The 26,951-nt window shown below is 45.5% G+C and overlaps 1 protein-coding gene across 1 annotated transcript; it reads left to right on the forward strand.

Moving 5' to 3' along the window:
- Positions 1-26,951, forward strand: LRRC59 (leucine rich repeat containing 59). The gene is made up of 7 exons (XM_068126850.2): positions 1-168; positions 4,126-4,185; positions 4,669-4,827; positions 11,426-11,530; positions 16,293-16,365; positions 17,586-17,759; positions 26,387-26,951. Exons 1-7 carry the CDS (start codon positions 70-72, stop codon positions 26,656-26,658), a joined length of 942 nt encoding a protein of 313 aa, XP_067982951.2. The 5' UTR covers positions 1-69; the 3' UTR covers positions 26,659-26,951.

A 26,951-nucleotide genomic window follows, 5' to 3' on the forward strand; every position in this document is an offset into this window, starting at 1 on the left:
CGACACAGTGTGAAGAAGAAGAGGAGGGGTTTTCATTCAGGCAGACGTGGCATTGAACGAGGATTAAAGATGCCGAAGAAGAGCAGAATGAAGTTACGAGATAAGTTAGAAGGCAACGAGCTGGATTTAAGTTTGAGCGTCTTGACGGAGGTTCCTGTGAAGGAGTTGGTAAGGAGGGAGGTTTGGTCTCAGGTTGTATTTGGTTCACAATCACTTGTTAGTGTTTATACACTTTGCAGTTTTGAATTCAAGGTAGAGCGATACAGTGTAACAGTGCACTATTTTTTTTTTTAGTAGTGTTTCAATTAGCGTTATTAGTATTACCATGTAGTTCATTGCGGTTGCTAAGATAGCTGGGACTCCAGAGGTGTGCGCACCCACTTTTGATCTGTCTAGCCTGGTTCGAATCCCGACCCAGCTATGGACTGTCACCCTGGTGAACGTTGAAGACCCCACGGTGTCTTTTGCAAAGAGTCGGCGAGTTATCGCCGGCACCCTAAACAAATTATAAATTCCTGCCACAGTCCAACGTCGGGCCTGGGCAGCCAGTTCGTGAAAGACTTAAGCCAAAAACGTTTGCTGACCGACCCCACGTGAAGGTGTGAATAAATGACGTGGATTGTTTATGACCTAATAATCTAATGTGATGTTGTTCGAACGGTGCTGTGTGTCAGTCAGTCAGTCAGTGAGTCTGCGTTGGTCTCAGATATACTGTAATCTACATACCTCAGCAAGGCTCTTCATTGATTACATCAGTCTGTGTTCCAGGTCGCTTTAATAATAGTAATACACGCCCTCTAAAATCAAAACAGACCCCAAACACTTTCCACCACACATCGACAGGGTGTCATAAATCCCAGGACACTGTTTTAGATGCTAATACAAGATTTGTTTTTACCATCTACTTGGGTGAGCCGTGAGCCCCAGGACACAGTTTTAACTGCTTATACAAGAGTTATTGCGTATACAAGCAAACGTGTGTGTCTGAGGCGGGCCCGTTTGTCCTGGGGTATTAAGAATAAGACTGTCCAAGGCTGCCCTGTGTAACTGCTTCTTCCTCTTCCTTGTGCATTCCTTTCTTTCGTTTCCTCTTCTTTCTTTGTACATAATTAATAAACCAATCTTTGTTCTTCCTATTTTCTGGGTTTCCTCTTATTCGATCGCATCCGTCTTTTCTCTCATTGGGTAAACGTGGCACGATCGGAACCGCCATAATCGGGTTTAGTCACCTGTTAACAGCTCGGATCGCAGATTGCTATCCGCTCGGCCTATTCCATCATATCCGTGGTTCGAGCGGGAGTTATTCCCTCGTTTCCGGTCGGCGTTGGTAATTAGGTAGTAGTGAACCCCGAGGCTTAACAAACCCTACCTAGCGCTGTGCCGGGAAGGACGTTATAACTCCCAGGACTCGCGTCGGCAAGATAAAAGGACAAGGGGATTAACCCCCCCCCCCCCCCCCCTTGATAAGGGGAGAGCCGACGTCCGAGATCAGCAACAATACCGTCTACCTGGGTGAGCCATAAGCCCCAGGAGTAATAACATATTACAGTAATACATAACATGAGTAATAATAACATATTACCATAATATTGTTGCGGATCTGCCGCCGGCCTTCTCCCCTTACCAAGGGGGGATTAGTCCCCTTGTCTTTACTGACCTGGCATGACCCGGGACCTATTGCGTCCCTTCCGGACAGCGCTAAATAGGGTTTCAGGACCAAATTCGCTGTTGCCTAAGTACTAGCGCTGCCCTGGAAGCGAGGAAATAATCCCCGCACGAACCACGTGTGATGATGATACGCCAAGCGGTTTGCGTACACGTGATCCGCGCTGTTATTACTTACGTGACCCGATTGGAGCGATCTTATTCGTACCACGCTTAGTCAATGGAGAAATCACAAAGGTGATAGAATTGGAAGGAATAACAATTTATTTACACTATACAATGGTAGAAGAAGCAGAGACACAGAGCAATCCTTAAAAACAGTCTTACTTAATACCCAGGACAAACGGGCCCGTCACACACACACTCACACGGGGATTGCTGATGGGCAGGTTGATGTTCACCAGCGCGTCCAGGGATGGCTCCCGTGCAGCTCCCTCCGGCCCCCGGCACGTCCCTTGGAGATGGAAGTAGGTGAAAGCAGGAGCTCGCCGCGTGTCGCCTGAACGGAGCGGGTTATCACGGGGCGAACGGTAGGGAGCGGACTTTGGCGCGGCTGGCTGCTATTCACTCGCGGTTATGGCCGCGCTTACTCGTGTGGCTGAAAAGCGCTATATGCGTTACCGGCGCGTCTGACTGCGCCCGTGTACTTTGTACGGCCAACGCCTCTTCTTTTATCTCCTGGCGCGCACGTTCTAATGCGAGGTCAAAGTTCAACAACGGCGAGTGATACACATTCGTCTCTCTCTCTCTCTTCACGTCCTTTGCCACTGCCGTATGCACGCGAGTCCTTTCTCTCTCTTCACATCCTTTGCCACTGCCGTATGCACGCGAGTCCTTCCGAGGGCTTTTCGTATGGGCTTATATAGGCCCGCCCCGCGAACCTTCTCGAACTCACCAGACTCCCTTTACCACGCCCTCTCACGCCATGCCGCTAGAGCTCTGATTGGCTGGTGGCTCTTACCATCTCCCCCACGCCGCTCACCCCGACCCCGCGCCCCTCCTTCACCTTCCGAGGCCCTGCCTCGTGTGAGCTTGACTAGGACAGCCAAATGGGGCGCGGGATGGATTGCGCCCAAAGAGGTAGAATTAGAGGGTGGACGCAAAATGAATGTATGGCCTACTCTCCTGTCTTTACACAACGCAGGTACTAAGAGGGGAAATGGCCTATGCTTACACATACTAAGACATAACTATACTACAAATGGGCCTATATGTTGCTCGTGTGACTAACTATGGGGGGCAAACCTTTAACCTTTAATGACTTCAATGTGCAAATCTCAAAACCATAGCAATATATAATAACATGAGTAATAATAACATATTACCATAATACAACAATTACGATACCTCCTTAGACATCGAGTGCATGATGAGAACGCTTATTTTATTTCCAACTTCAACTCGTATAAACAACTTTGTTTTCAAGCAAGATCACACTGTACATGTATTGTGCTTGGCCAATATCAGTATCGGTAATCGGCACAGGCCAGTATCGCTATAGCCGTATCGGAAATCGGCACAGATTGATATCGGTATCACTATCGCGGATCGCCACATCGGTAATCGGCACTGGCTTTCTAAAAGACACCCGATTCAAATAAAAGAACCAATTGCTTTAAAAACAGCCTCGAGGATAAAGGAAAACGTGACTGCTTGTACAGTGCTGAGGGTTAAAAGTTAAAACGTACTGTACCTACTTCCTGGTACATCTTGACATCATACGTTCCACTGTTCGAGGCATAGCCGAGTGCATCAAACCTTTTTAAATTATGTGTATAAGAATTGTAAACACCTTTCTTCGATTTGTTGGTGATATACCGATATTTGTATGGATATACCGATTTTTTTTGATTTTTTTTTTTGTTAATGGATTATACCAAAAAAAAATTGGTATACCGGAATAACAATATTCAACATTTTACCAATATAACCGGCATATCGATACATCACCGGATGCTGGTGTTATTATTTTTATTATTAGATGCGGCCTTGGAAAAACGGCACAATTACCTATCTTAACAGGTATATACACCTTAACATGGATTTTGTCCAAGACGGAAACCCCCTTGGGTGTAGCAACACTCCAGGTTGTAGCAACACTCCACCGATCTGGGCTTTATGGCAGAGTGGCCACTCTGCCAGTGGCCTTCACCATTGAGAGATCGGGTGAAAAACGATATATAGCGTGATATTTCAAAAAGTTGTGGACGAGTTTATTAGGCAACAATAGCAAACAGATTCAATTTTGGTTCAGGTCCGGATCCAGATCCGACGTATCCATGGGATACAAAACATAAATTGTTCAGCCTGGCGGAGGTATGCTCTTTACGGAGTGCCATTCTCGTATTGCTCATTGAATTTATGGCCTTTTTGAAACGGCTTTTTATGGTTATTTATGGCTATTGAAACAGTTTTTATGGCCAGAACTGTTGTGCTAATAGAAAAAAATGTCTCAAACAGATGGAACTTCCAAAAGCTACAACCTTGGACCTTTCTTGTAACTTGCTGGTCAAGCTGCAGGTAGGTGACACAACTTTATTGTTGTCGTTTTTTAAACTGTGTTTTTTGTTTTTTTTCAAGATGCACCAACCAGGCCAGTATCGCTATAGCTGGCATATCAGCAAGTTACTGATATGCCGGCTATATTTCGCTTGATCAGACAAAGATAGGCTTTGAATAACAGCTTCCTAATCAGAAAAACAACATCTTTTGAAATGTAATGCACTGCATGTCTTGACATTAGCACATGAAGCTTTCAGCAAAGCATCCATCAGCAAGGTGAACACCTCCATGTCCCTTTGGTCTACACATTCAATACTACTGCTTGAGCAGATCATCTTAGGCATACATGTGTAATAGGCGATGCTTAAATGGTTTATTGGGAAAAATCTCCAATATTCTAGTTTGTATTTGCAGCAGTATGTGTATGTGTCTTCTCAAGTGCATTTATGAATTACACCTAACAAGTAGTGCAAGCATATTTACCTGAAATTCCTTCCCCAGGAAGAATTTTGTATGTTGACTCATGTGGTGAAGATTGACCTGAGCAAGAATCAGCTTCAAGAATTGCCAATGGAGTTTGGAAGGCTCAGACTGTTGCAGCACCTAGACCTGTATGACAACCAGCTACAGGCACTTCCCATCAGCTTTGCAGATCTAAAGGTGCTTAATCAGTTGGAACGTAGGAGTGTATGTGACTGCTGCGGAACTGTGTGATCCCCCTCACATTGTACAAAACCTTGGCACAAAGCAAGAAGTTAGAAAATGTTTTTTAACAGCTGATTCATAGTAAATAATTAGATATGATGTGATGGGGATATGATGTAGGATATAGCATATGATCGAGATATCACAAAGCATCCTAATATCAGTTTGCAATTGGTCACTGGCTTTGACACCGATACAAATTTTTATTATGAATCCTAGGCATCAAAAAGCCACATATATCTAACAAACAGTTTCAAATGGAGCACCTCACCACCATTAGAACATTTAAATTGCATCAGATGTGGCAATAAGTGGGAATTGTTGTTCCCAGCTTGCTGGCTCGATAATATAAGATGCCATTTGCAATTTCACCATCTCCATTCCTACCCCATTTATAATCCCGTGTCACGGGAAACTTGCTAGTATGGTAGATATATGATGGAGATAGGATATGATAAATACATCACGTCATCGTTCATATGCAGGCACCGTACCACACTGCAGTGCTTTGGATACAGTGCCCCCTGTGGGTTAGAGCAGGAATGTGTAATTTTTTTCAGGGTCCCAGTGATAGCTCACCTTCTCTTAATTAATGACACGTGGGATCTTTAACATCCACCAACTAATACTGGAAGACAGGACACCCACTTTAATGTCAATCCGAGGGACGGCATACACATTGTCTCGCCCTACCTGTGAGACATGACAGTTTATTGCTGAGGCGGCATTCAAACCCAGGCTCGACAGCTCATAGGTGAGTATGTGTACTTCTTGGGTATTCCCACATTCTTGTCGGGTTGGCCAGGAGAAGTTTGGCTCAAGTCTTTCACGGACTGGCTTGCTAGGCCTGACGTTCAACCAAGGTTTGGGCAGGAATTTAGCTCGGGTGCCACCTACTCTTCGCGAAGGACACAGTGGGATCTTTTACGCCCACTAACAAATACCATCAGATGGGATACCCATTTAATGATGGCATACACCCTGCCTGTGAAAGCCCGGGATGAAAGTTTATAGCTGGGCTGAGATTGGAACCCAGGCTGGACAGCTTTGAGGCGAGTGTGCATACTTGCATCCAGGCCATCCTGCCAGCCATCTTCATCAGCCATCTTTGTTACTTATATATAGCGCTAGAAAAGTAAAATCGCTTCCAGATCACTGCAAAGCAACGTGACAGATGCTTTGGTTTGAACCTCCACTTAAAATGAGTGAAATTTTGAGAATGGTCGAATTATTCTCACTCAGATTTTAACATCACCGTAATGCACCTCATCAAGTTGTTTAAACTTTCTTTATACAAAAAAATGATTGGTAATACTGGATACAACAGGGCGGACGCGGTGCTATATAATACACATTTACAAAGAGAGAGTTGGAGACTTCCCCCAGATAAACAACATATTTCGGGTACCCGAAGGCAACATGCAAAATATGGTTCAGTAGTTTGTGATCTTGATTAGCGGCGGCGGTCGTTTGCCGCTGCATTTGCCGCTTTGCCTCCTCAACCTTGGCCTCGTGCTCGTCTCTTCGCTCCTGTCTGCCCTCTGCTCGGTCCCGGCTCTGCTCCTGGCTTCACCTGCCCGGCTCCTTCGCCGTTTCCTCGGGCCCGCTCCCGTGGGTTGAGGCCATTGTTTCGCCTCCTCAACCTTGGCCTTGTGCTCGTCTCTTCGCTCCTGTCTGCCCTCTGCTCGGTCCCGGCTCTGCTCCTGGCTTCACCTGCCCGGCTCCTTCGCTGTTTCCTCGGGCCCGCTCCCGTGGGTTGTGGCCATTGTTTCGCCTCCTCAACCTTGGCCTTGTGCTCGTCTCTTCGCTCCTACTGACATGGCTCTGCGGTACTCCGCCACAAGGCTTCTTCTGCTTAATACCCGCTCCACCCCATCATGCATCTCTGCAATCAAATCCAATGGACTCCTGCGTCGACCCAGGTACATTCACCGTGGCTCCGGTCGTAAGTTTGTTTATTTACAATCAGGTCACTCCATCCCCGTCCTCTGGTCGGCTCAGCGCACTCCCACTCATCGTCCCAGCGCACCTGGTCACAACAACGCACACAATCGCACCTCCTGTCTGCGAACCCTGGCCAAATCACCTGAATTCATACCCGCCATACAAAACAACATCAAGCTCACCCTGTTCAATACCCGGTCCCTCAACAACACATGCCTCATCCTGAACGACTACATCCTGGAAAATAAACTGGACTTTCTCTGTCTCACTGAGACCTGGCAACAACCTCTGGACTACTTCGCACTCAACCTCACCACACCCAATGGATATTCTTACATCAATAAACCACGCTCGGAGGGCCGAGGTGGTGGAAATGCCGTTATTCACCGACAAGACATCAGGACCAGCCTCATCTCCATCGCGTCTGCTCCATCATTTGAACACCTGGCTTTTAAACTCTCTGGTCACACACAGTCAGTCATGGCTGTTGTCTACCGCCCTCCCAAACCACACCCATCATTCCTGTCTGACTTCTCCTACTTTCTGACCCAGCTATGTTCCCTCTCCCCCTCAATCCTCCTCCTTGGTGATTTCAATATCCACATGGACTCCCCTGACTCCACGATAACCACTGACTTCACTGATTTACTCACCTGCTTTAACCTCACTCAACATGTCAACTTTCCTACCCATAACCGTGGTCACATTTTGGACCTTGTCTGCTCTACTGGTCTAATTTTGCACCATCTCTCTGGCTCCGACCTCACCCTCTCTGACCACTTAGCCATCACTCTGACCATCAACATCCCCACCCCAGCACCAAGGCATTATCGCACTATCAACTTCCGTAAGCTAAACGCTCTTTCACCTACCTTATTCTCATCATAACCCCCGCTCTAGCAGGGAAAATGGCCTTTTAAAATGCATGTTGTTGTTGTTGTATTCTCATCCACCCTCTCTGAAAAAATGTCCACTTCTCCCTTCGTTGACCTCCACACCCCTTCTGACCTCACTGACTACTACAACCACACTCTCTCCTCCTGCCTTGACCAACTTGCGCATATAAAAACCAAAACAGTTTCTTTCACCCATTCTGCTCCCTGGTTTACCCCTGAACTCCGCCTGATGAAAACTCGTGCTCGCCAACTTGAAAGACTCCGCAATAAAACAGGTCTCACAGTTCACTCCCAGGCCTACAAGGACCACCTACAACACTATAAAGATGCCCTCTCCCGCGCCCGCTCCGCCTACTACTCTCAAATTATCCACTCTGGCTCCGGAAACCCAAAAGCACTCTTCTCTACAATAAACAAACTCCTCAGCCCCCTGAACACCACCACCCAGTCATTCACAGTAGACAACTGCATCTCCTTCCTTTCATTCTTCCAAAGCAAAATTGAAAACATCTACAACAGCTTGACCACCGCCGCACCCGCTCCCCCTCAAACCACCTGCCCCCCCTTATCCTTCCATCCCCTGTCTCAATTCTCCCCAGTCTCCCCTACTGACCTCTCTGAACTCCTCATAGGAATGAAAACTGCCACCTGCACTCTTGACCCCATCCCCTCCAGCTTTGTCAAGGCCTCCCTTCCTGCTCTCTCTCCACTTATCATTGCAACAATAAACTCCTCCCTGTCTACAGGCATCGTCCCACCGTCACTCAGAATTGCTGCTGTTACCCCCATTCTGAAAAAACCTGGACTAAACCCTGACACCCTAAATAACTTCAGACCCATCTCCAACCTACCCTTTCTGTCAAAAGTTTTGGAACGCGCTGTAGCCACTCCACTCAAACATCACCTCTCTGCCAATAACCTGTATGAAACATTCCAATCCGGATTCCGCTCCAACCACAGTACTGAAACTGCTCTCCTCAAAATCACCAACGACCTTCTCCTCTCCTCTGACGCTGGCAACCTCAACATTCTCATCCTCCTCGACCTCAGCGCCGCCTTTGACACCATCGATCACACCATCCTCCTCACCCGACTTGAAACCACCTTTAACATTACCGGCACTGCCCTCTCTTGGATTAAATCATACCTCTCTGACGGACGCCAGTTCATCTCCATCAATAACTGCAAATCCCCCACTGCTCCCCTCCCCCAAGGTGTCCCCCAAGGTTCAGTTCTTGGCCCCCTCGTCTTCATCCTGTACCTGTCCCCCCTTGGTCACTTAATCCGCCGTCATGGTCTCCAATTCCACTGCTTCGCCGATGACATCCAGCTTTTCATCTCCACCAAGTCCATCTCCACCGCCACCCACTCTATCCTGACAAACTGCATCACTGAAATAAAATCCTGGCTTCAAATCAACTTCCTCAAACTTAACTATGATAAATCTGAAATAATCATCATTGGCCCAAAAACGCTCATAAAATCCACCCATAACTTTGCCCTCAACATCGACGGTATCCCAGTATCCACCTCCCCTCACATCCGGAATCTTGGCATCATCTTTGACCAAACCCTCTCCTTCGACAAATACACTAAACAGATCACAAAGACAGCCTTCTTTCACCTGAAAAACATCGCCCGTCTCCGTCCATCCCTCTCCTCCATGGCTGCAGAAACCCTCATCCACGCCTTCATCACCTCCCGTCTGGACTACTGCAATAGCCTCCTCTATGGTTCACCCTCAACAATCACCAATAAACTCCAATACATTCAGAACTCCGCTGCCCGTCTACTCACCCATTCCCGGACCCGTGACCACATCACCCCCGTCCTTTACAAGCTTCACTGGCTCCCCATCTCCCAGAGAATCCAGTACAAAATCCTCCTCTTGACCTACAAAGCCCTCCATAACCTGGCCCCATCCTACCTGGCTGACCTCCTCTCCAGACACACTCCCACCCGCAACCTCCGCTCTGCTGGTACCAACCTCCTGACCCCCCCCCCCATCCGGACCAAATTCAGATCCTGGGGGGACAGGGCCTTCTCCATCGCTGCTCCCACCCTCTGGAACTCACTACCTCACACCATCAGAGACTCCTCCTCACTCACCACATTCAAAACATCACTCAAGACCCACCTGTTCAACACTGCATTCAACATTTAACCCACAGCATCTAACCCCTGACTATCTCCTCTCCTTCTCCCTCCTTTGTGCTTTGAATATTTCCCTATTGATTTTTCTTTTTTTGCAATTGTTTTTATGTTTTGCTGTGCATTATGTTTTGCACTCTGTCAAAGCGTCTTTGGGCTTCCTGAAAAGCGCTATATAAAATAAATGCATTATTATTATTATTATTATTATTATGTGTATAAAATATAGAAATATATATTTGTGTATATATATTTATATGGAGGACCTTTTTCGACCCTTCACAAAGAAGCATGATTCTTCTATTGATCTATATTCTATACTGTGAGAGATGTTTGTCTGTGTCTGTCGTTATCTCTCTCAGGGATGGCCAAACAGATCTTCCTCAAACGTTTAGAGGTTTATTAGTAAGTGCCAGAGAGTGTTGTCAGCCAAAGTTTTATTTTAAAATTTTGGTAAAAAAAAAAAAAAATTCACCATTCTATCGTGCCTAAGAATTTTTGCTGCGTAAAAGGTAATAGTGAATGATCCCCGACTCCATTCCTTAGTGGGTGTAGTGAAGTGTTTTAGGCCCCCACAAAAAATGGAACAATAAGTTAAGCTACGTTCAAAGTACACCGCCCCCATGCCAAATAAATAAATAACACATCCTCCAGCACGCAACATTGCCAGGGAGCCTTTGACATTTGGCGTTGTCACCATGCAGCATATGGGGACAGAAATGGGAGGGAGAGGTGTACAATAATTGATTACCTGTGTAATTAAAATAAATAAATAATAATCGAAAAATAATCTGGCTTAAATTCTTATTTCTTAATTTCTTGCTTAAAAATTTCTTAGTCAATTGGCTAATAGCACACCTAAACCAACACTGTTTCATCCGAATCTAACTTTTTGAAAATGAATTAGGTGATTAATCGAAAAATTAAATAATTTATTTATTCATCAATAAATCAAAAATACCCTGTACAGCCAAATCACTTGGTCACTGTCATGTCCAAATATCACCTTCCTAGCTCAAAAGGTGCCTGAGATATTGCCCAGATGAGAAAGAAAACAATTAATAAATTGATAATAATCAAGTAATTAATTGATTTAACAAAAAATAAAGAATACAGTTTTTGCCAAAGCACTTGTTCAGCATTGTGCCCAAATTTCAGCTTCCTAGCTCAAAGGATGGCTGAGATATCGCCCGGACAAACAAATAAACAAGAAAACAAACTGAGTGAAAACTGAGTAGGACTTTTCGGCGTGTCAACGCCTCTTTCGGCGTGTCAACATTTTCATCGACTTTCAGGGCCGTTGATGACGTCGTGCAGCATCTGGAGATGGAATAGAGAGGGGCGGAGTACAAAAATAAAATCTGATTTCTTCAAAATGCCAACAGGATTAGAAAGTCACTGAGCAAAACCTGCCAGGAAATAAATAAAGGCATAAAGGAATTGACTTTTCTTGTTGAGAAGACATCTTGTCATGTAGCACTTGTATCTCAGAACTACAGAACACTTCTGTTGGTTTCATTTTAATTTTGTTGACCCGAATATTATTACTTTTTATCCTGCAGAGTCTAAAATGGCTGGATTTGAAGGATAACCCATTGGGAGAAGAATTGGCCACGGTTGCCACCGATTGCCTGGATGATCGCCAGTGCAAGCTATGTGCATCCAAGGTGAGGTTGTGTCTGCTTGAACCTTTTCCGTTTTTATTTCTCACAATCCATCATCAGATCGTTATCATATTGTAACAGCCGCGGGACCATTCCTGTTACCCGGTTTGCCTTCTGCGGATTGTGTCAAAACGACTGCAACCGCCAGCTAAGACTCAAACTAAGTCCCTGAGCAAGTTCCTGGACCTATTTGTCACATTACAATACTCGTTGGGACCATGTATTTAACAGGTGATGCACGGATAGGCTCTCGCAACCTTCCTCATCGCGAGCGCTCTGAGCCGGAATGACTCAGCTCATCTGACAATACCGAAATTACCAAATGAGATCACCAAAACGAGCAGAATCCAACCCTGAGATCAGCTACATTCACTTAACAATTAAATGGCATGTGAGAAGGGTTACATGAGGCAATACCAACCAGTATTCAATAAACAAATATAAATAGATCAGTAAATAAACCCGGTTATACCCTTTACCACTCTCGAACAAACCAAACATCGCAGATTTCTTCACAGTTCTCATCTTCGGTCCTTTCACTTACTCAACGAAAACATCGTAGAGGGAATACACATAACAAACGATAACGCTGAAAAGTTGATTTCAAACTGGAGGCAAGCTGTATTGGAGTGCAGACAGTGTCATCAGCAGCTCTCTGGTGCAAACTGCCGTAAAACTCTCAAGATCCATAATTGTGCCTTCTCAAAGCCCTCGTTGTTTTTGGAGATGAAATGTTCACAGGCCCGCACATCAAGAGGCCCATGCGCTCTCCCTCTCTTTCTGCTGTGCCTTACTGTGCAGTTGAACTACTGTGCCTCTCCGTGTCTTTCTCAAGCAGCTGAACCGACTTTGCCTCTGTGTCACTCTCAAGCAGCTGTTTAACTGAAAACGCACGCGAGATAAGTGCCAATTTGGCCCCATGCCGGGCCGCTCTCATGGTGATGCTAACTGCAGACGTCTTCAATGCAGATTCGCATTGAAGAATCAGCCCTATGGTAACATTATTGCTACTTGCTCAATGTGGATTTGCTTGATAAGTCAAATTTTCCAAATTACCAATTTGCAGTTTCCATGGCAACTATTATTATGCACAATGCACATTTGTTGGTCTGTCTGTCTTGAGCAGGATATCTCAAAACGTTGTAGATGGATTTGGATGAAATTTGGTGGACAGGTTGGGTGTGTGACAAGGACAAATTGATGAGATTTTGGTGAATATCTGGATTTGAGAATTTTTTTTATTTTTCATGTGATTCTTTACCATTGAGAGATGGGGCCAAAAACGATATATAATGTTATGGTTTTTAGAACCTTCACTAGTAAATTTTAGTAAATGTTTCCCTTATAAATGTTCCCCTGTAAATATCCCCATCAATTGGCTTGTTAAAAATCGCACCCTAGTTAGTCCATGTACAACACGTAGCGAACCATAGGACCTCTCCGTAGTTATTTCATTATATGTTTCAGTTAAGGATCTGTTCCCAGTAGTTGAATCTGCGTTGCATTAATCAAATAAGATAGGCCCCTTTCAATTTCCCCAGTCGCCTCACCCATGCTTCAAAGTAACAGTCGGGCAGCGTTCGCTGCCCCTTGTCTTGGTTCGTTTGATTGCCCCAAGCCGCCATTAGCCATGCGGTCAAGCCGAGAAAGAAGGGGGCGGAGCCACCAGAACAAGGTGTGGCATGTCGACGCATCAGCAGAGGTGGAGTCAGCAAGCCCTTACCGACCAACCAGCGCCGCAGTGAGCGAATCGGTAGGCATGTCATCAGAGCCAGCGGCTTGATTCCAACACGAACGATAAAAGCGGCTGTAAGGGACTGCTTGGGAGAGTCGAGAGAGTCGGGTGAGAAGGTACGCTAGAGATGTGATCCGGCAGATGAGGGAGGTACCAGGCGAGCATACCGCTGGTTCGTGAGGCAGAAGAGTGGGTCCGTGACGGCGACAACAATACAGTAGTCAATTGACATTGTCCGACCGTGTGTGAAACCGAATACGTGAAGCTGCCGCTGGCTGTTCGCTTCCAGCGTGGACCTGGAGCGGACCTCCTTGCTGTGCCCTGCCCGAACCTTCCAGCCTTGCTGTCCCACTTGGACCCCTCTCCTTCTTCCAGTCATTCCTGCCTGCCATTCCCTGTCGTGTGAGTCTGTTTGTTGTGAGTTGTTTGTCCTGGGGAATAATATAAGACTGTTTAAGGCTGCCCTGTCTTCTTCTTCTGTATATTACTTTCGTTTCCTCTTCTTTGGTTTTGGTTTTGTATATAGTTAATAAATGTCTGTTATTTCTTACCCTTTTGGTTTCATTCTTCCCCGATCGCTTTAGTCTTTTCCCTGATTGAATACCTGTGGCACGATTTGGCCAACGCTCGGAATCGGGTTAGTCAATTGCTAACGGCTCGAATCGCGGATTGCTAAACCGCTCGGCAAATACCATCTTGTCCGTGGTTCGAGCGGTACTTGTCTCCCTGTTTTGCGGAGGGATTGGTAAAGGTATTCGGGAGAACACCTTGACCAATTTCACCCCGCAAAAGAGCGTTATAAGTACCAGGACCGGCGGAGACGGCCAGCTTAACAGGACAAGGGGATTAACCCCCCCCTTGCTAACGGGAGTGCCGTCCCCCGGATCCGTAACAATTGGTGTCAGGAGTGGGATTGTTACGGATCCGGGGGACGGCACTCCCGTTAGCAAGGGGGGGTTAATCCCCTTGTCCTGTTAAGCTGGCCGTCTCCGCCGGTCCTGGTACTTATAACGCTCTTTTGCGGGGTGAAATTTGTCAGGGTTATTGGTCAAGGTGTTCTCCCGAATACCTTTACCAATCCCTCCGCAAAACAGGGAGACAAGTACTGCTCGAACCACGGACAGATGGTATTTGCTGAGCGGTTTAGCAATCCGCGATTCGAGCCGTTAGCAATTGACTAACCCGATTCCGAGCGTTGGCCAAATCGTGCCACAGGTATTCAATCAGGGAAAAGACTAAAGCGATCGGGGAAGAATGAAACCAAAAGGGTAAGAAATAACAGACATTTATTAACTATATACAAAACCAAAACCAAAGAAGAGGAAACGAAAGTAATATACAGAAGAAGAAGAAGAAGACACAGGGCAGCCTTAAACTGTCTTATATTATTCCCCAGGACAAACAACTCACAACAAACAGACTCACACGACAGGGAATGGCAGGCAGGAATGACTGGAAGAAGGAGAAGGGTCCAAGTGGGACAGCAAGGCTGGAAGGTTTGGGCAGGGCACAGCAAGGAGGTCCGCTCCAGGTCCACGCTCCGGGATGGAAGCGAACAGCCAGCGGCAGCTTCACGTATTCGGTTTCATACACGGTCTGACAATGTCAATTGACTACTGTATTGTTGTCGCCGTCACGGACCCGCTCTTCTGCCTCACGAACCAGCGGTATGCTCGCCTGGTACCTCCCTCATCTGCCAGATCACGTCTCTCTAGCGTACCTTCTCACCCGACTCTCTCGACTCTCCCAAGCAGTCCCTTACAGCCGCTTTTATCGTTCGTTTTGGAATCGAGCCGCTGGCTCTGATGACACGCCTACCGGTTCGCTCACTGCGGCGCTGGATGGTCAGTAAGGGCTTGCTGACTCCACCTCTGCTGATGCGTCGACGTGCCACACCTTGTTCTGGTGGCTCCGCCCCCTTCTTTCTCGGCTTGACCGCATGGCTAATGGCGGCTTGGGGCAATCAAACGAACCAAGACAAGGGGCAGCGAACGCTGCCCGACTGTTACTTTGAAGCGTGGGTGAGGCGACTGGGGAAATTGAAAGGGGCCTATCTTATTTGATTAATGCAACGCAGATTCAACTATTGGGAACAGATCCTTAACTGAAACACATAATAATGAAATAACTACGGAGAGGTCCTATGGTTCGCTACGTGTTGTACATGGACTAACCTAGGTGCGATTTTTAACAAGCCAATTGATGGGGATATTTACAGGGGAACATTTATAAGGGAAACATTTGCTAAAATTTACTAGTGAAGGTTCTAAAAACCGTAACAATAACATATTTCAACCAGTTGGTGATGATGACAAGATTAGATGACAAAAACAAGCCGATTAGATTTTGGTTCAGGTCCGAATCCAGATCCGGCCTATCGGTGTGATCCAAAACGTAAAATGTTTCACCTGGCAGAGGTGTGCGCTCTACAGAGTGCCGTTCTAGTTTCTTCTTTTTTAATATACAGTAAATGCAGTGTGTCGATGTTGCTTATGACCTTTAAGGCCCATGTGGAGCAAGGAAAGCCGTTGTGAGCTTGTGAAGTAGTGGGTGCACGATGACGAATGGCGCATGATCCATCAGTTCACTTGAGATAACGCAGACTCTTTGGCAGAGTGGTGTTGTGACAGAGTGTGGAAGAAACTTGGTGTGAATTGCCATGTGGGGTGCCTCACCCTTACTTGACCTTTGAAACCTTGTGGACAGTCTATTTCATAGGCACGTGAAGATTAAAAAGATACGATTGGGCCGTCCTTTCATTTCTACGACCACTCCATGAGCATGTCAATGTTACGTGCAGATCAGTGATGCTACAATGTGGTTCCACGAAGAATTACTTTTTAAAATAATTATTGAAATATTGTGCAAGTGTACAACAGGCCAGGTGTCAGTTACAGCAGTTGGGCTGATGCATGAACTGTAACGGCAGAAAGTGTCCCCTCATGCAATGTATTTGCATATTTACCAAAGGCCTATTTGAGCTCATGAATGGTGCAGTTGCTTCAGGTTTTGTTTTAATTATTCCAACAGGTGGTGATATACATGAAAGAACTGCAGGAAGTGGTGGACCGAGAAAAGCAAAAACGATTGGAAAAGGAACAAGGTGAACCTTCATCCTTTTGCAGTTTGTGTGTAATATATACTAGCGGAGCCTACCCGTCACTTTGCTAATGGACCAATTGGTCATTCTGGTTGCCAAAACAAATGTATCTGTGCGAAGGGTGCTTTAGCCTCAGCGTTGCCCAGGTAAAAAAAAAAAAGGAAATTAATACCTTCTGCCACCACCACCAGGTGGCGCTACACACAGCACATATTCACATAGTAAATGTATGCCCTCCCTGCCCCCCCCCCCCCCCCCCCGCACACCCCCGCACACCCCACGTGAGGCCATGGGCACATAGCCTATGTTACCCCCCATCCCCCACAACATAAAGTTGTATTTGTACCCCGAGTTTGGAGTTTGTAACTTAAACTATGTGGCCATGCATAAGGACCATGAAAGCCAGAGAGAGAGATGATGAATGGCATTTTATAATATTATAATGGTAGATTATAATATAGATATGCTTTTTTATATGCTAATGGTATATAAAAAGATAATTATCAAAGTGTACCGTCATTGTGGCATTCCAGAAAAGCCCTCGCTGATGGAACATTGTCCTGTCTGGGAATAATGCTGATTGAATCATCTCTAACTATATGCAATCATCCTGGTGCTGGAGGCATTATGTTGCATCCCATAGTATACTATCTAGTGGTTTGTCTCTTCTCAAAAAAGCTACTGTTCCATCAGTCAATGCTCCATTCATGTGTTCTAAAAGAGGTAGAACAATTCATGACAGATTGAGGTATGCTCTTTGGGAAGGTTTGTGGAGTTAGCCCTGGGTCGGAGCACTTTTGCAATTAGCATTTTGTTCTCCAACAAAGGGTTAATGTCTGAAACATCAGCTTCCCCTTGCTTCCCAGGACGGTTCGCATGCCTCATTCAACATCCTGTTGATTCCATCTATTATTCTACCTGTCTGTCAACACAGATTGGCACGAGCTTTCACCAGCAAGACTAGTTCTTCCTTTCAATCATATAATTACCTCCTAAAGAAGACACCATGAGATCTTTAAAGTGCACAACCTAAACACAGATGAGACAGCCAGCTTTGCATCTCTTTACATCTTTACATCAAAACATCCGTCAAGAACTGTATTATTCATAAATCTGCATTCTTGGCTTAATTTTCTTCAACAATTTAAAAATGCCTTTTAATTCAACATCCAGTTGTGTTACAAATACTAATAAAATCAATAACAAGTGTGGTCTGGATACAGCGCAACAGACAAGGAGGGAGGCGAGACAGAGACGTCGAGAAGAACAGCAACGTGAAATCCTCCGACAAAAGAAAGCCGAAGAGAAGGAGCAAAGAAAACGTGCTTATGAAGAAGAACAAGCTAAGAAACAAAGTGAAACAAAGTCGAAACGGAAAACTGAAAGAAGAGTTCCAGGTTAGTAATTTCTCCAGTATGCATGGGCCCATCTACATATTACACATGCAAAGATGCCATTGTGTAGAGCATGTAGGGCCAGTGATTCTCCATGATCTTGGAAAAAGGATGGAATTTACAGAATTAAATAAAAATACAGAAAAGTCAAGATTAGGTTGAATTGCAAATAAAATATTCCTGATATTGTCTGATTTTATGGGTTTGATTCTCCACAAACTTAGTTTCCACAGCACAACTCCCAAAAGTAGTTAAAATAAAATAGACCACCATTTGATACACAATATTTATACTCGAAGCGCAAGCACAATCAATGTTCCGTTCATGTCAATAGCAGCCGCTGCAGACGAGTCTTGCTGTGAATCGCGATCCCTGGCACGAAACATCAAATAGAATTCTGTCAAACGGTCTTTGGCGAGCTCAATAAAAGTGAAATTGGATTTGAATGTCGTCGCACTTTGCTGAAAATTCGGTGAAAATATTTCCTGAATATACGATCGCTTATGAAAAACAAAATGCCGGACATCGCATCCCTGCAACTTTGGATAAACTTTTTTGCGGTGAAAAATCGTCTAAAACAGCTGGGATTGCTAAAGATAATTATCAAAAACGTTTATTTAACCCTGGTGTGTTTATGTCAATGTACACACTGCCACATCTGCATATTTCCTTTGTAGGTGAGCATACATGGACATCGTAATCAACAATTGGTTCATTTTGTCTGTCAGTTTATGATCGAGGAACAACCTGATTTCAATTTAATGTTATATTTTGAACATGAATCGGAAAAAAAACCTGCAGTCTAGCAGTACTTTGGCTCTGAATTTGTCCTGACCGCGCATGTGCAGGGAGGAGTGAGATAATACTTTTAGTCTGTCTGACTGTCTGGCAGTCAAACAAAATTGAAAATCATTCCAAACAGGAAACTTACTGTTTTTCAGGATGCCATAAAAGACACAAGCAAGATACATGAACAGCTAATGTAACATGTTAATAAATAAGGTGGTGTAAAAGTTGCTGCAGCAACAGCGTTTTTTTTCCACAACCTTTAAAATCTTTGTTTTATTTCAATTTAATATTATACTTGAACACTAAAAAAAAAACACAAATCGACTTTTTGGCACTTTCAAAAACCTTCCGTTTAGCAGTACTTGGACAGAATATTACAGCATTTTATGCTTGCAAAATATTTATGTATTTAAAAAAAAATTAATATTTTGAACATGTTTGAGAATTATAGAAAAAAAAAAAAAATTTAAATAGTATATTAAAAAAAAACAATTTCTCAATGCCTTGCTTCTCAAGACTGTGGAAGGTAAGGTTTTCTATGATCTCTCGTTTAGTTTGAAGTAACATCCTAACATCCCATGGATATGGTTTCCACATTTTTCAAACTGCCATTTCAATTTTAATTTTGCTCTTCTCCACAATTACACGTCACCGTTATGGCAAAATACACTGCCCAAGTAAGTGGAGGATTTTAGTTGCAGGAATTTGAGGAAAATTTTTATTACTTGTGAAAGTCGAAGATTTTTCAAGTATATTGGTTGGTCTTGTGCGTTATTCTGTCTGGCTGTCTGTCTGCATGTCAGTCTCCTACAGGTCACAATTTTCAACAGATCTTCACGAAACTTCAAATGGTAGAGTTGGTTATAAGCAAGCAGCCGATTGTTTTTGGGGTCAAAAGGTCAACATCAGCCAAAGGTCACTAACTGTCAAATTTTTAAAATCCTCAATTTTCATCCGATTGACTTTAAATTTGAACAGGATTTGCATATCTGGTCACTGAATTCAACCATCCATTGTATTTTAGGCCAAAAGGTCAACATAGGCCAAATTTCTAAAATCCTCAATTTTCATCCGATTGACTTGAAATTTTAGGGGATTTGCATATCTGGTCACTGAATTCAACTATCCATTGTATTTTAGGCCAAAAGGTCAACATAGGCCAAAAGGCCAACGTAGGCCAAGTTTCTAAAATCTTCAATTTTCATCTGATCGACTTGAAATTTTAAGAGGATTTGCATACCAGGTCACTGATTTCAACCACCAATTATTTTTGAGGTAATCATAGGTCAACAACTTTAGGGATTTCACAAGTATTGCGCTATGCATGACATATTTCTTGTTTATTGTTTTTTGCAAATGCAAGTGCACAAATACTTCTTTTTCCATTAAAAACACAAAATGGAATTTAGCTTTTTTCTGGAAACAGAAAATGCACTTTTTTGAAACCTCATGAAAATCACTGGCTCAAAGTGGCAGCAAGTCACTGGCAGCATGTCAACGTGTGTAGAGCATACCAAGCCGACCTACTCAGACATTACAATCCCAGAACACCAACATGTGACTCCCCCATCCCTACCCAATCTTTTCTACCCCCATTAACTTGACCTAACCCAACCCATCCCTACCAACAACATGCATTTTACAACATGCATTTTAAGGCCATTTTCCCTGCTAGAGCGGGGGTTAGCCTTGCGGTCCCCATGACAATCTTCTCCATCTTGCCCTATTTTCTGCATCTCTCCTTGCTTAACCCCCTTGCCCACATTTCTTCTTCCACCATCTTTAGCCAAGTCTTTCTCGGTCTTCCCCGTCCTCTACTTCCTTCTACATTCATTTCCATCACTCTTCTCAACCAGTCACTTTCATCCTTCCTCAACACATGACCAAACCATCTCAACCTGTTCCTCTTCACACCATCAATCACAGGCTCTATTACCATCATTTTTCGCAATTCATCATTTGCCTTCCTCTCTCTCAACGATACTCCGCACATCCATCGAACCATTCGCATTTCCACCCTTTCCAACCTTCGTTGCTGCTCTACGTTCATTACCCATGTTTCGCTCCCATAAATCATAACACTTCTCACACATGCAGCATACACCTTTCCCTTCAGCTTCAACAACACTCCCCTCCTCATCAGAACGCCACTCAGTTCCCGAAACTTCTTCCATGCACATCTCACTCCAGCAACCGTTGCCGAGTCTGATCCACCTTCTCCATTCAGCATGTCTCCGAGGTAGCAAAATGTTTTCACACCTTCCAGCTTCACGTCGTCTCCAAGATCCAACTCAACATTTCCTCCATCTGCAGCTCCCTCTGTGCACACCTTACATTTGAATGTAGCTGCCACACTGGTTAATGACCCTCTCAGACCACTACATTTTTGATGAACCCACTCAGCGCACATTGTACATTGAATGGAGTTCACTCCGACACCCTTCCTGCACACAGCACAGGGCCACTTCCCAGTTCTTTCCACCTCACCACGTGCTTGACCACTTGCCATCACCTTCGTCTTTCCGATATTCACCTTCAGACCTTTTGTCTCCATACATTCCTTCCACTTGTTCATCTTTTCCTTCAGTCCATCCATACTTTCTGCAATCAACACCAGATCATCTGCATACAACAACTCCCACGGTAAACCCTCCTTTACATGCTGAGCCAGCACCTCCATCACAGCTACAAATAGTAGTGGACTTAGTACCGACCCCTGATGCACTCCCACCTTCACCTCAAACTCACCACTGTTCCCATCCTTCGTCCTTACAGCTGTGCACGCTCTTTTGTACATTGCCATCACGACTCTGATCAACCATCCTCCACTCATAACTTCCTCATTGCCCATGTCAATACTTTGCGTGGAACCCTATCAAATGCTTTCTCCAGATCAACAAACCCAAGAAACAACTTCTTCCTCTTCTCCATGTACTTCTCCTGCAACTGCCTCACAATAAAAAGCACGTCTGTTGTTCCTCTTCCTGGCATAAATCCAAACTGCATTTTGTCGATCTTCACTTTGTTCCTTATCCTCCTCTCCAACACCCTTTCCAATACCTTCATTCCATGCTCCAATAACTTTATCGCTCGGTACGAGCCACACTCTAGAGGGTCACCTTTCCCCTTGTATAGAGGGACGAGGGTACTCAGTTCCCAACCCACTAGAATGCGGCCTTCTTTCACCGCCAGATTACAGATCTCTGTCATTCTCTTCACACCCCAACTTCCTGCTGCCTTCAACATATCTCCCACAACTCCCGTCGGCCCTCCCGCTTTTCTACTCTTCATTGCTTTTATCGCTTCCTCAACTTCCTTCTCAGTTATCTTCTCTGCGGGTCCTAAAACTGGGTTACTCTCTATGTTGCCATCCAATTCATTCTCTGTATTCAACAGCATTTCCATATATCTTTTCCATCTTCCTTTAATTCCATCTGGATCCACAACGATTTGTCCCACTTCATCCTTCAAGCAACTCACCCCCATCACATCACACCTCTCTTTCGCTATCTGCTTTGCAATCCTGAATACTGCTCTCTGACCCTCTTCCGAATCCAAGCGTTCTCCGAACATTTTCCTACATGCCTCCTGCGCCTTTGCTACCTCTTTCTTTGCAGCCTTATAACTTTCATGCTCTGCTGTTTCTGCTCCCGTACCCTTCGCCTTCTGCCACTCCTTGAACTTCTTCCTCTTCATGTAAATCCTCTTTCCAACTTCATCATCCCACCACCATGTTTCCGAATGCCTCGGTGGTCCTTTTGTCCATCCACATACCTCACCAACGGCTCCCAACAGACTAGCTTTCATTGACATTCAACCACTTTCAACCTCAACCACATCATCCTCTACCCTACTCAGCCTCTCTTTTAATGCCTCCCTGACTGTCACCTCTTTCAACCTCCACACCTTCATTCTCTGTTGGTACTTCACCCGCCGAGCTCTCCTCGCACCTTTCACCCTTATGTCGCAGACAACCAAGTGGTGCTGTGAAACAGCCTCCTCCCCCGGCATCACCTTTGTGTCCCGGAGGTGCCCCCTATCTCGCCTACGCACCATCAGGTAGTCAACGGTTGTCGTCGACACACCTGACGTGTATGTAACAAGCTTATTATCCTCTTTCTGGAACTGAGTATTACAAATCAACAAATCGGCTCCATCAGAAAACTCCAAAATCCTCTCACCTTCTCCATTTCTCACACCATATCCGTAACCCCCATGAACTCCCTCAAAACCATCCATACTCCTTCCCACATGTCCATTTAGGTCTTCTCCTACCACAACAACTTCATCTTTCACGTTTTCCATCAGCTTCTCTATCGCACACCAGAACTTGTCCTTCTCTTCATCGCTTTGACCAACCTGCGGAGCATATCCCGAGATGATGTTCACCAAGAGCTTTCCAATCATCATTTTCACCATCATCAACCTATCACTCACTCTCGTCACACTCACCACACTGTCTACAAACTCCTCAGAAAACAGGACACCAACACCATTCACGCCCTCCAGGCACCCTTGCCACACAAACTTGTATTTCTGTCCCTGCCTACCGTTCACCATTCTCACACCACTTCCCTTCCATCTCATCACTTGCACACAACACATGTCCACTCTTCTTCTGACCAATACTTCCACCACTTCTCCTGATCTCCCTGTCATTGTCCCGACATTCCATGTCCCAAACCTCAAAAACCGATCTCCACTTCGGGCTGTACCCTGCCCATATGTAGTTGTAATTGTCATGGTTCTCTTTTTGAGGCAATGTTTTTATGGCCGGATGCCCTTCCTGACGCCAACCCTCTTAGTCGTCTCTTACGACACGCAGGGATACGGTGTACCTATTCTAATCCAGTGTACACACTGGGAAACGTTTAAAACATGGAAATTCTGGGGGGTTGGGGGGGGGGGCATCACGGCATCACGGCTGCGGGGGCCCCGTCAGCACCACGGCTGCGGGGGCCCCGTCAGCACCACGGCTGCGGGGGCCCCGTCAGCACCACGCCACGGCGGTCCGGTCAGCACCACGCCACGGCGGTCCGGTCAGCACCACACCACATCAGCCCGGTCAGCACCACACCACGGCGGTCCGGTCAGCACCACACCAGGGCGGCCCGGTCAGCACCACACCACGGCGGCCCGGTCAGCACCACACCACGGCGGCCCGGTCAGCACCACACCACGGCGGCCCGGTCAGCACCACACCACGGCGGCCCGGTCAGCACCACACCACGGCGGCCCGGTCAGCACCACACCACGTCAGGCCGGTCAGCACCACACCACGTTTGCCTGGTCAGCACCACGGCAGCCCGGTCAGCACCACACCCTTGGAAAGGACTTCAATGCTGTGGAGAGATCGAAGCAAGCCTCCTTGCTCGAGCGGACCGGAAGCGGAAGTCCATATATATAAGCACATATATATCTAATGTGCACATATGTAAAAGGATATATATTGTGGGCTTTCACTAAAAAATACTCGCAAATAATAACGGTGGTGTAGCAGAAAAGGAGGTGGGGTTGAGAGGTTGGGGTATTAAATCAAGGCTCTCAAAATATCAGCACCACACACCACGTCGGCCCAGAGCCTGGCGCGAAGTCCAAGGACATCAGCACGTCATCCAAAAACAGCTCCGGTTGGTGCGAACCAGGTCCTGACACGCCCTAGCTCGCTTGGCCCCGATGAAGGCCTCGCTGGGTGTTCTCCAAACAGGGGCAAAATCGCCCAAGCCACGCTGGATTTCGGCAGCGGAAATCTTGCTCGCTCGGCCCCGATGAAGGCCTCGCTGGGTGTTCTCCAAACAGGGGCAGAATCGCCCAAGCCGCGCTGGATTTCGGCGGCGGAAAGCAGCCACGAAGCGACGATATTCGGTCGGGCTGTAATGCGAATACCACGGCGGCCCGGTCAGCACCACACCCTTGGAAAGGACTTCGATGCTGTGGAGAGATCGAAGCAAGCCTCCTTGCTCGAGCGGACCGGAAGCGGAATCGCTACTTGCAGGAATCGCGACTATAAATCCTCCTTCCTACTTGCAGGTTATCGTGTTTCCTCCCTTCATCTCTCTTATCCATTTAAAATTCCAAACGTCAAGCAAGGAAGAAGCATACACAATTTTTGCAGTCACTTCCCGTGGCACTCTGGGTACCAGTGATGCCACAACAATGGCGCCGCATTTCTCACCGCACTTAGTGGGGCATTTCTTTAGAAGTAATTTCCTCCTTCCCGTGTTTGCCAACTTATGGGGATTGTCCATCCTCTATTATTTTAATGCTAAATATAAAGCAAGGATGCAGCACGTACCATTTTCTTTTTTTAAATGTTTGGTACAACTTGGCCGGGGATTGAACCACCAACCACCCATCCTCAGAGCAGACACTAACCATTGCACCACCACATTTTACCCGATTGGCAACTTCCTCTTTCATGAGCGACAATCTTTTACAGGAGAAACTACAATGGCACTCGGTCGAACACATACCACTGCCAGGTTATGATGGACAAGAGTGGGCCGTTATGATGTTTGTTTCTTCCCCTCCACTGCCAAACTCTGTAACTCTTTACTTTCCCATGTCTTTCCAAACACTTATGATCTTCCCCTTTTCAAAAAGCAGATGTTCTGCTTTCTCAAAAACTCTTAGACTATTCTCTCTCTTCGTCTTCACTTTTCTATCAATGCAGCTCTTTTATTTCGTCCTGGCCCTGATGAGGACTACATAGTCCGTGCCTGGAGCCTTCTACGTCAAACAAAACAAAAGGTTGAACAGTTTGTTTTGTATCCACTAATAGCGGTGTGCTGACGAGGAGGGGAGTGTCGATGAAGCTGAAGGGAAAGGTGTATGCTGCATGTGTGAGAAGTGTTATGATTTATGGGAGCGAGACATGGGTAATGAACGTAGAGAGCAGCAACGAAGGATGGAAAGGGTGGAAATGTGAATGGTTCGGTGGATGTGTGGAGTATCATTGAGAGAGAGAGAGGAAGACAAATGATGAATTGTCAAAGATGATGGGAATAGAGCCTGTGATTGATGCTTTGAAGAGAAACAGGTTGAGATGGTTTGGTCATGTGTTGAGGAAGGATGAAAGTGACTGGTTGAGAAGAGTGATGGAAATGAATGTAGAAGGAAGTAGAGGACGGGGAAGACCGAGAAAGACTTTGCTAAAGGTGGTGGAAGAAGAAATGCGGGCAAGGGGGTTAACAAGGGGAGATGCAGAAAATAGGGCAAAATGGAGAAGATTGTCATGGGGACCGCAAGGCTAACCCCCGCTCTTGCAGGGGAAAATGGTCTTAAAATGCATGTTGTCGTCGTTGTTGTTGTTGTTGTTGTTGTTAATAGGTTGGATCTGGATCTGGACCTGAACCGAAATCGAATCAGCTTGTTCTTGTCAAGTAACCAACTTCGCCACCTAGTTTTGTCATAACTAGTCCACAACTTTTTGAAATATCATACTCTGTATAGTATTTTGCTCCATCTTTCAATGGTGAAGAATTACTTAAGTTGTAAAGAATCTCTCGACTGGATTCGAATCTTCACCAAAATCGAATTGATTAGTCCTTCTCACACACCCAATCTGTCCACCAAATTGTCAAAATCCGTCCATAACTTTTTGGGATATCCCTTCACAAACAAACAGGGGTGAAAACATAACCTTCGTCCACTTTCGGTGGTGAAGGTAAAAATAAAAAGAATCTCCACTCCAAGCCTTAAGTTTACTTCAATAAAAACGGCAGTGAGAATCCTGCTTTGTCATCGGAGCAGATTGTAGAGCAAATGGCTGTGTTTTTGTCACAGAATTCGAACCTGATATTCTGTGGAGCGGTTTTATCGATGCGTTTCTTCTTTCGCAGGAACCGCTCTTCAGAATGGTGTCGTGAGGATGGAAAAGAAAGGACGAAGCCACGGCTGCGCTTTGCTGCTCTTTCTGTTCCTTTTCCTCATGGTTCTTTTGGCAGGAGTTTTAACTTACTGCCTGACTTGCTCCACAAGCCACTCAAACATCTGTCACGTGATGCAGGACCTTCACACGAGCTTTCTTCCAATAATGTCAAAACGCTGCGAGTCATTGCAGAACTTTTTGGGGGATTGTTTGGCCGTGGTTCAAAAACGTTTTTTCTCATGAATCATTTGTATGTATACACAGTATTTTCTAAATGCCCAATGATATTCATCAACGAATATCGTGTTGAAGAGTTTTGTCAACAAGCCATGAGTGTTTAAATGGGACGATGAAATGCAATACTTTACTTATCAAGGTCGTAAATGTGAAGGAAATTGGTAACATGTTTATTGTACATGCTGGAGTAAATGAAGAGCAATGTGTATACTGCATGTGTTATTGTGTTAGTGACATGACAATTTGCATTGTTTTTGATGGTCGATTGTACAATAAACAAATTCCTTTTGTGCAAAACA

This window comes from Myxine glutinosa, chromosome 10 (genome assembly GCF_964187855.1).
Source record: "Myxine glutinosa chromosome 10, kmMyxGlut1.1, whole genome shotgun sequence".
Lineage (NCBI taxonomy): Eukaryota > Metazoa > Chordata > Myxini > Myxiniformes > Myxinidae > Myxine > Myxine glutinosa.